Genomic DNA, 10,514 nt, shown 5'->3' on the forward strand with positions numbered 1-10,514 from the left:
GCCTTGAGCTGAAGAGCTGAGGGACAGCACCCAGGCCCAGAGTTCAGGCCCCACAACCGGACCCAAAAAATAAAAATAAAAAATAAAAAAATAAACTGAGGGCTTGAGCACTGTCCTTAAGCAAAAAAGTTCAGAGTAGTTTTTTTGGAGGGTTATGTTGTTGTTTGGGAGGTAGCTAATTGAGGCTAAGAGTCTCACAGACTTAGGCTAAAGAATTAAAACTATGCTGTTTGTCTCTCTGAAAACCCTATTTGGTACTTTTGCATAAAGATTCAAGGTACACTTACTTATACTGTACCACTTTCCCAAAAGGAATCAAAGCAACTTCTTCAGGAATAGTTAAAAAATCATTAATATATAACTTACACATTGAAGTCATGAAAAAAGTATGCTCACAGCACACAATATAGTTGTTGAGGGTTCTCAACCCTTTTTTCCTCACTGCTTCCCTAGAAGAAATGTATTTGTTTTCTAATCACCTCCAGACCCATTACAGTGTGTATGTGTGTATGTATGCGTGCACACGTGCACACGTGCACACACATGCACAGGCACATGCACAAGCTAGTACTGGGACTTTGAAATCAGGACTTCACATTCTTCAATTCCCTTTCCCGCTCCAGGCTGGCTATCACTTCAGTCACAGCTGTACTTCCAGCTTTTCACTGGAAGCCTTCACCATTGTGCTGAACATAACCCTAGCTACTCAGGAGGCTGAGATCTGAGGTCCACAGTTCAAAGCCAGGCAGGAAAGTCCATGGACTCATCTTCAATTAACCAAAAGCCATAAGTGAAGCTGTGGCTCAAGTGGTAGAGTGCTAACCTTGAACACAAAAGCTGAGGGATCGAACCCAGGACTTCATGCAAGCACTCTACCACTAAGCCACATTCCCAGCCCAGCATGAATGATTTTTTCTTAATAGATATATAGATTCTTTTTCTTACAAAGTATGGATGACAAAAATATTTACTTTCAACACTTTACAGTAAGAACCAATATAAATGATTAGAGACATAGACTTAGGACCATACTTCCTGGGCCTGAATCTAGACTCTGTCATATTCCTTACTGCATAGCCTTGAGCAAGTTACATAACCACTCTGCGCTTCTGTTTCCCTCATCTGTAACATGGAAATATAAGCATATGAATTTGAAGTGTTTAGAATACAATCTAGAACATAATTAGTAGTATTAGCTAATACTAAACTTTCCACTTTAAATGAGTTTAAAAGTGCATCAACTTAAAGAAAACTATTCATGGGCTGAGAGTGTGGCTTGCCTCACATGCATGAAACTCTGGGTTCAATTCCTCAGTACCACATACACAGAAAAAGCCCGAAGTGGCGCGGTGGCTCAAGTAGTAGAGTGCTAGCCTTGAACAAAAAGCTAGATGAGGCCCAGAGTTCAAACCCCAGTATGAAACAATATGGTGGCTAAGCCTGTAATCCTAGCTACTTGGAACATACAGATCTGAGGGTTGCAGTTTTTAGTCTAGGGGCTGGGGTGGAGTTGGGATGTTTGTTATCTAATTGCCTGGGTGCCATGGGTACACTTGTCACCCAGCAACAAAAGGAAGCACAAATAAAGAGTTTCAAAGTCTAGTTAGTTGCATACCTACAGAGCCCCTGTATCAAAAATAGCACAGAAAGAGGCTGGAAGCATATAGCTCAAATGGTAGAGTGCCTGCCTAGTAAGTGTGAGGCCCTGAATTCAAATTCTAGTACTGCCTCCTGTCCGTCCCCCTGCCCCCCAAAAAAGGTATTTGAATAATGTTTGATGGCTAGAAAAAAGGAAAATACACAGCTAGAACTGGGAATGCTGATGTCTTACTAGAGTGGTAGGAATGGTGACCAACTTGGCCCTAGAGGGTTAAACCAACTTATAGCTCCAGAACAGAGGAAGAGGGAAAGCAGGAATTGGCTATGGCCAGAATCCAGCAGTTTCTGCAATACCTAAAACTGGAGAAAGGTATCCTGGGTTTAAAACCATTGGTTCCCAGAGACTATGGGGGAGCTGGGGAAATCAACCAGCAGAACAGGGTCCAAGGACAGGCACTGGAGGCAGCGCCAGCAAGATTAGAGCGCCAGCAGGGCTTGGGTAATGAGAACAGAGTCAGGGGCCTTAGAGCCAGGGCCAAACGAAAACCCACTGCCTGGTTCAATTTGAAGCAGCTGGCACAGAGGTCATCTGTAATCTAACAGTTTACCTTGTCCTAAAAGTAGTTTTGTTAAGAATAATAAGCCTCAGCCGAGCGCTGGTGGCTCACGCCTGTAATCCTAGCTACTCAGGAGGCTGAGATCTGAGGATCGCGGTTCAAAGCCAGCCCGGGCAGGAGAGACCGTGAGACTCCTATCTCCAATAAACCACCAGAAAACCGGAAGTGGCGCTGTAGCTCAAGTGGTAGAGCGCTCGCCTTGAGCTGAAGAGCTGAGGGACCAAGGCCCAGAGTTCAAGCCCCACTACCGACAAAAAAAAAAAAAAAAAAGAATAATAAGCCTCATGTGGCCCAGTGCAGAGAGTTCAGAAAACCGAAGTAAGGTGCCAAGAATACAAAGCTCACTAGCCAGGTCTAGCAGTCATAGGTATGAGGATCTTTTTCAGGCTTGCCTCTAGGGCCCATATGGCCTTAGAATCACTGCCACTGCTTCCTTAATCTATGTGTGTCAGGCTCTGTGCCAAATACTTATGAAGAGCTACTTAGGTTAATTAAAAGCTTTTCACTTGTGAGTGAAAGAAATCAACTCAAGCCAGGCTCATTCCTATAATCATATCTACTCCGGAGGCTGAGATATGAGGATCACGGTTCAAAGCCAGGCCAGGCAGGTTAAGTCTTTGAGACTCAACTTCAAATAACTACTCAGATGGGCTGGAAAAGTGGCTCAGTGGTAGAGTGCTTGCCTTGCATGCATGAGGCACTGGGTTTGATTCCTCAGCACCACATAAGCAGAAAAAGGCAGAAGTGGTGCTAGCCTTGAGCTGAAGAGCTGAAGGGACAGTGCCCAGGCCCAGAGTTCAGGCCCCACTACCAACCAAAAAAAAAAAAAAACTACTCAGAAAAAGTTGGAAGTGGTTCTGTGGCTCAAGTGGTAGAGCCCTAGCCTTGAACACAAAGAAGCTCAGGGGCAGAGCTCAGGCCCCAAGTTCAAGCCCCAGTACTGGCACATAAACATTAAAAAAAAATTTACTCAAGTCAGATTAACTGTTGAGATAAGATTTCACTATGTAGGGCTGGGAAGTTGGCTCAGCGGTAGAGCGCTTGCCGTGCATGCCTGAGGCCCTGGGTTCGATTCCTCAGCACCACATAACTGTGGCTCAAGTGATAGAGCGCTAGCCTTGAGCTGAAGAGCTGAGGGACAGCGCCCAGGCCCAGAGTTCAGGCCCCACAACCGGACCCAAAAAAAAAAAAAAAAGAAAAAAGAAAAAAGCTGGAAGTGGCGCTGTGGCTCAAGTGGAAGAGCGCTAGTCTTGAGCTGAAGAGCTGAGGGACAGCACCAGGACCAGACCCAAAAAAAAAAAAAAAAGATTTCACTAAGTAGCCTACACTGTCCTCAAACTCACCATCCTCCTAAGTCTCTCAAACACTGAATTGCACACACACACAAGGATACCTAGAATTTCCTTCCTTTCCTCCTCCTCCTTCCCTAGTTCCTTCCTTCCTTTTTTCTTGGAAGGATGGAATTCAGGGCCTTTTGCATAGTAGGCAAGTGTTTTTACCTCTTACAAAATCCTGCACCCAGCCAGACGTGGTGGCTCACACCTGTAATCCCAGCTTAGCTACTCAGGAGGCTGAGATCCGAGGATCAGTGGTTCAAAGCCAGCCCAAGCAGAAAAGTCAATGAGACTCTTATCTCCAGTAAACCACTCAGAAAACCGGAAGTGGTGCTGCTCAAGTGGTAGAGCACTACTAGCCTCGAACTGTATTGCTGAGGAAGAGCCCCCAGGCCCAGAGTTCAAGCCCGACAGGGGAGGGAGGGGTGCGGGAATCCTGCTGGGGCTGTCTTGAAACGGTGATCCTTGTATCTTGGCTTCCTGAGTAGCTAGGATTACAGGAATGAGCCATCAGCATTTTTGGTTTTTTTTTTGTCTGTTGTGGGGCTTGCACTCTGGGCCTGGGCCCTGTCCCTGAGCTCCTCAGCTCAAGGCAAATGCTCTACCTCTTGAGCCTCAGCGCCACATCAGGTTTTCTGGTGGTTAATTGGAGATAAGAGTCTCATAGTCTTTCCTTGCAGGGCTGGCCTTGAACCAGGATCCTCAGATCTCAGCCTCCTGAGTAGCTAGGATTACAGGCGTGAGCTACTGGCACCTGGCTCCATCAGCATTTCTTTCTTTTTTGTTGTTGGTGGTGGTGGTTGTGGGCCTTGAACTCTGGGCCTGAGTGCTGTCCCTCAGCTCTTCAGCTCAAGGCGAGCGCTCTACCACTTGAGCTACAGCGCCACTTCCGGTTTTCTGGTGGTTTATTGGAGATAGGAGTCTCACGGTCTCTCCTGCCCGGGCTGGCTTTGAACCGCGATCCTCAGATCTCAGCCTCCTGAGTAGCTAGGATTACAGGCGTGAGCCACCAGCGCCCGGCTTCCATCAGCATTTCTTAAGGGAACTGTCCAGCATGGGTCAAGTGTCTATTTGGCTACAATTAGCCATCTTGAGGGAAGAGGGGAGCCACACAAAAAAGATGACGATATCTCAGGACATGTGGACTTGAATCTCAGTGAAGGAAGGGGTGGCCATGGATATGGAAGACAGATGCAAAGAGGCTACATTCACTGATCCCATCGAAGAACAGACACAGGCAAAACAAAGTTCCATGTGAAAATAAAAGTTTAATTTGCTAAAGATGCATCCAAGTAACCCCTACATACCCAATACCTATTGCTCCTAGGCCTGTACTAGCATGGCCCCTTTGCTACCTCTGCAGGTGGAAGATGCTTGGTAGGGAGGACACAATAGAACTCCAAGCCCTACTCAGAGGTGGGCAGCAGGCTGGGCTGAGTCCTTCCGGCCCTCGCCAGCAATGGGCCGGCCTCGCTCCTCCCAGATAGTGAGGCCATCACAGGAGCAGATTTGCTTGGGGTTCTGGAACAGGCCAGCAGAGCGTGCGATGATGCCACAAGCCAGCCTGCGGAAGGAGGTATGGGAAGCAGGAACATGCTGGGCTCCATGGGCACCACTGGCAGACCTCCGCCTCCTTGTGGAAATGGCACTACTCACCTCTCCCCAGAGTTCCCTGTGACCTTAGATAAGGGATGGCCACCTCGGCCCAGGTCATCTTCTCCCTCATCGATAACAAGGCTACGGCCAATCACGTCCCACACCTTTGAAGGAGGACAACACCTCAGCCTCCCTGTCCTGTTAGGAAGGGTTCCCCACCATCTTTCCACCTCACCTTCAGCTGCTCATCCTCTAGCCGGAAGATGGCTCGGCCACCAGCATCAGCGTGGACATTGCCCAGGTCCCCACGGTGCTAAAATGAGATCCCATGGGGAAGAAGGCTCACGTGGGGATCTAGCTGCTATCTGATTCCTCTTTCCATTTCTCTTAAAAACATAAACAAAAAACTACCCATTTCCTCCCATGGGAACAGTCAAGGAGGATCATGGACAGCGCAGGACTCAAGAAAGAAAACTAGACATTAATCCCAGCCCTCAAATCTCAGCCTTCTGAGTAGCTAGGATTATAGGCATGAGTTACCAGTACTTGGTCAAGTGTAGGGTTTTGTGGCTCACCAGTCCTCTCATCGGAAAACTCACCAGCTCAAAGGGTGGCTGGTCACATTTGTTCCATATCTGATGCCCTTGAAGGTGGGACTATATGTACTCCCACAAAGCCTGGCAGAGTATCTGGCAGGAGGTGCTCAGTAGATATGTTGTGACTTTTAGATTGCCTCCAAGGGAGAAGGCCAGCAAGGTGGGCCTTTGCCCCTTGGGGTCTTCCCTGTGTTTCTTAGGGCTGGGTGTCAGGAACCGTGCTGGCTCAGAGTAGCCCAATGTGGCCAACTTACACCTAGTGGGGATTGGATGACTTCCAAGGGCTCCCAGACCCAACAGAAAGCTGGAAAGCCAGGCATGGAAAAGAAGCAGGAACTTGCTAACTGGAGTCAGAAGTGGGACCAGGCAGATGACTCAGTGGTAGAGCTCTTGCCTTGCATGCCTGAGGCCCTGGGTTCGATTCCTCAGCACCACATAAGCAAAAAGACAAAGGCTGGAAGTGGTGCTGTGGCTCAAGTGGTAGAGCGCTAGCCTTGAGCTGAAGAGCTGAGGGACAGCGCCCAGGCCCAGAGTTCAGGCCCCACAACCAGACCCCCCCCCCAAAAAAAAAGAAGGCTGAGATTTGAGTATTACAGTTTAATGTCAGCCTGGAAAAAAAATGTATGAGACTCTTATGTCCAATGAACCTGCAACAAGCCAGAAGAGGAAGCATAGCTCAAGTAATAGAGCACCAACCTTGAGCAAAAAAGCCAAGCAAACGTACCAAGTCCCTGAGGTCAAGCCCCAGCACACACACACACACACACACCTCTACCTGTTTAAATAAATTGTCCCAATCTGACACATGGGCCAGCAGCAGAAAACTTGTGTGAGCTGGTTCACATGGCCTTGCTTGCTCAACAACAAAGCTTACAGTGTGTGATGAGGCTGAGTGTGACGAGTTTTACCTTGTTGCCCAGATAAATATCTGCCACTGGCACCTGGCACATTTAATTATTTTTCTGGTATTAACTGAAGTTTGAACTTAGAGCCTCATGCTTGCTTATAAGGTGCTCTGCCACTCGAGCCATGTCTCCAGCCACCTGGCACTTTTTGTTATTTTTGCCAGGTGTTAGAGACTATAATGAGATCAAAGCCAGGGAGGTGACAGCCCTGAGGAGTGGTTCTGGGGCTCGGCAGCATTGACTACTCCATTCTTGTTTATTTCTTCCTCCTATATGAAAGGCTTGGATGCAATACAGCTGTCAACTCTGGGCCATTATATTTCCTTTGCCACTCAAGATTGAACCTGACAGCTTCATGCATGCTAACTGTGTGCTCTGTTGCTGAGTCTGTTTCACTTGCTTTTCTGTTATTTTGTGCCAGTACTGGGTACTGGGGCCTGAACTCAGGATCTGGACACTCTCCCTTAGCTTTTTCACTGAAGACTGGTATCCTACCACTTGCACCACAGCTCTACTTCTGGCTTTTTGGTGACTGATTGGAAATAAAAATCTCATGGAGGGGCGGGGAAGGTGGCTCAGTGGTAGAGCGCTTGCCTTGCATGCCTGAGGCCCTGGGTTTGATTCCTCAGCACCACATAAGCAAAAAGAAAAAAGCCGGAAGTGGCGCTATGGCTCAAGTGGTGGAGCGCTAGCCTTGAGCTGAAGAGCTGAGGGACAGAGCCCAGGCCCAGAGTTCAGGCCCCACAACCAGACCCAAAAAAAAAAATCTCATGGAGGCTGGGAGGATGGCTTAGTGGTAGAGTGCTTGCCTAGCCGACATAAAGCCCTGGGTTCGATTCCTCAGTACCACATACACAGAAAAAGCTGAAAGTGGTGCTGTGGGTCAAGTGGTAGAGTGCTAGTCTTGAGCAAAAGATCAGAGACAGAGCAAAAGAAGCTCAGAGATAGTGCCCGGGCCCTGAGTTCAAGACCCAGGAATCTCACACACACACACACACACACACACACACACCCCTCATGCATTTTCCTGCCACACACACACCCCTCATGGATTTTACACACACACACACCCCTCATGCATTTTCCTGCCACACACACACCCCTCATGGATTTTATACACACACACACACACACACACACACACACCCCTCTCATGGATTGTCCTGCCACACACACACCCCTCATGGATTCTACACACACACACCCCTCATGGATTTTCCTGACTCTCACTCTCTCTCTCTCTCTCTGTCTCTCTCTCTCATGGATTTTCCTGCCCAGGCTGGCTTCCAATTACAATCCTGAGATCTCCACCTCCTGAGTAACCAGGATTATAGGTACAACCCACCAGTGCCCTGGCTCTTGTCTTTTCTAATTTCCTGCCTCAAGTAGGCCTCAGGGCAAAAATACAGGTGACCCAAGACACCCAGTACCCTTACCCTCTCCACCTGCCCAGCTCCTCCCCCTCATCTGTTAGGGCTAAGGCAAAGAACCTGTGAATGGCTCTTCTTGTGATTTACCCTCTTGGGGATAGGCTCGACTGTTATCTCCTAGATCAGGGTGCAACAAAAGTATGCTTCAGTCTTAGACACCGTGTCCTATTGCTCTCTCACTCACCCGCTCTTGAAAGCCAGTTGCCTTGATAGGAGCTGTCCACGTGACAAAAATGTCAATTTCTGGCCAAAAGCCAGGGAGGACCTGAGGCCTGCCAAGAGCAACATGAGCGAGCTGGAAGCAGATCCTCTCTGTGTGCAGCCCTAAAATGACGGCAACCCTGAGACACTGAGCCAGAGGCACCCAGGGCCCTACCTATGAGACAATACATGTTGCTTGTTTTACACTGTAACATTTGATCAATAATGCACTGAACATAGCGTGGCTTTATGCAATAGATCAGACAGAAACTTCTTTCCAACTTCCAAGGGTAGGGAGAAAGAACTTTTATGTTTGTTTTGTTCTGTTTTGTGACAAAGTCACAGCCCAGACTTGCCTCAAAAATAACCATCCTTAGCTGGGTGCCAGTGGCTCACCCCTAGAATCCTAGCTACTCAGGAGGCTGAGATCTGAGGATCGAGGTTCAAAGTCAACCCGGGCACAAAAGTCCATGAGAATCTTATCTCAGCCCCACCACCAATCCCACCCCCCAAAAAATCACCATCCTCCTGCCTCAGTCTCCCAAGTGCTAAGATTACAGGCATGCACACCCGCCCCTGGCTAGGAAAAAGAAGTCTTAGCTAATAGACGTGGAACAGAACTGTCAAAAAATCCAAAAAGAAAACAGGTGCTGGTGGCTCACGCGTGTAATACTAGCTACTTAGGAGGTTATCTGAGGATGATGGTTCAAAGCCAGCCCGGGCAGAAAAGTCCCTGTGAAACTCTTATCTCCAATTAACCACTCCAAAACCGGAAATGGCAGTGTGGGAGAACACTAGCCTTGAGCTCAGAGGCTCAGGGACAGCACCAAGGCCCTGAGTTCAATCCCTACACCAACCCCCCCGCAAAAAAAAAAAAAATTCCAAAAGTCCATTCCATGAATCAAGACACACATTCAGGTAGAATAACCTTTATGTGAAATACACAGTGTTGGATATCAGCATTTTGGCAGGGGTGAGAGGGTGGGGGTAGGAGGGGGATTATGTGAATATTTGCAAAACCTTACCAAATAATCTCCTTAATTTGAAAATACAAACTCTTAAATAAACTTAAATTTCAGACTCTGGAATATTTGGTTTGGGGGCTGAAACTGGGGCTTGAACTCAGGGTCTAGGTGTTATCCCTTAGCTTTGCCGCTCAAGGGTGGCATTCAACCCCTTGAGCCATAGCTCCACTTTTGGCTTTTTTTATTTTTTTTGGTCGGTCATAGGGCTTGAATTCTGGGCCTGAGTGCTGTCCCTCAGCTCTTCATCTCAAGGCGAGAGCTCTACCACTTGAGCTACAGTGCCACTGCTGGTTTTCTAGTTGTTTATTGGAGATAAGAGTTTTATGAGGGGCTGGGAAGGTGGCTCAGTGGTAAAGCCCTTGCCTTGCATGCCTGAGGCCCTGGGTTCAATTCCTCAGTAGCACATAAGCAAAGAAAAAAAAAGCTGAAGTGGTGCTGTGGCTCAAGTGGTAGAGTGCTAGCCTTGAGCTGAAGAGCTGAGGGACAGAACCCAGGCCCAGAGTTCAGACCCACGACCGGACCCCCACCCCCAAAAAAAAAAGTTTCATGAACTTTCCTGCCCAGACTGGCTTTGAACCGTGATCTTCAGATCTCAGCCTCCTGAGTAGCTAGGATTACAAGCATGACCCACTAGCACCTAGTTTTTGTTTTGTTTTGTTTTTTAACCTGCCCAGGCTGGCTTTGAACTGAAATTTTCAGATCTTAGCCACTTGAGTACCTAGAATTATAGCCCTGAGCTTTCAATACGCATAGAGATTTTGGAATATTTAGATTTTGGATTTTCAGAGTACAGATGGTCAATGTGTACCACTGACTCTGTGTCAGAAGATTTCAAATTGCCAGCTGGGTCCTGACACTGACTTAGTCTCTGATTTATTTCTATACTGCTCCTCTTTTGGCTAGATATAGTGATTTTTTTTAATTCTTTGTAGTAATAGTAGTATTGCACTATATCCCCACAGCCTTGATCACAGAAAGCAGCTGTAAATCACACACATACACACACACTGGGGCTGTATTGCACTGTATCCCACAGCCTTGATCACAGAAAGCAGCTGTAAATGACACACACACACACATACACACACACACACACATACACACACACACACACACACGGGCTGTGCTGTACTGTATCCCCACAGCCTTGATCACAGAAAGCAGCTGTAAATGAGACACACACACACACACACACACACACACACACACAC

At 47.7% G+C, this 10,514-nt stretch overlaps 1 protein-coding gene across 1 annotated transcript in view; it reads right to left on the bottom strand.

Moving 5' to 3' along the window:
* Window positions 1–4,798: 4,798 nt before the first annotated feature.
* The window catches only part of Ccs (copper chaperone for superoxide dismutase), an 11,786-nt gene continuing 6,070 nt past the window's right edge, over window positions 4,799–10,514 (bottom strand). Inside the window, exons 5-8 of the mRNA XM_013020889.1 lie at window positions 8,262–8,349; window positions 5,382–5,459; window positions 5,207–5,310; window positions 4,799–5,114 (exon numbers count right to left, since the gene is read on the bottom strand). Coding sequence (XP_012876343.1) covers window positions 4,961–5,114; window positions 5,207–5,310; window positions 5,382–5,459; window positions 8,262–8,349 — 424 coding nt within the window. The 3' untranslated portion in view covers window positions 4,799–4,960. The remainder of the gene's footprint in view (window positions 5,115–5,206; window positions 5,311–5,381; window positions 5,460–8,261; window positions 8,350–10,514) is intronic.

This window comes from Dipodomys ordii, unplaced genomic scaffold, assembly GCF_000151885.1.
Source record: "Dipodomys ordii isolate 6190 unplaced genomic scaffold, Dord_2.0 Scaffold54, whole genome shotgun sequence".
Taxonomy (NCBI): Eukaryota; Metazoa; Chordata; class Mammalia; order Rodentia; family Heteromyidae; genus Dipodomys; species Dipodomys ordii.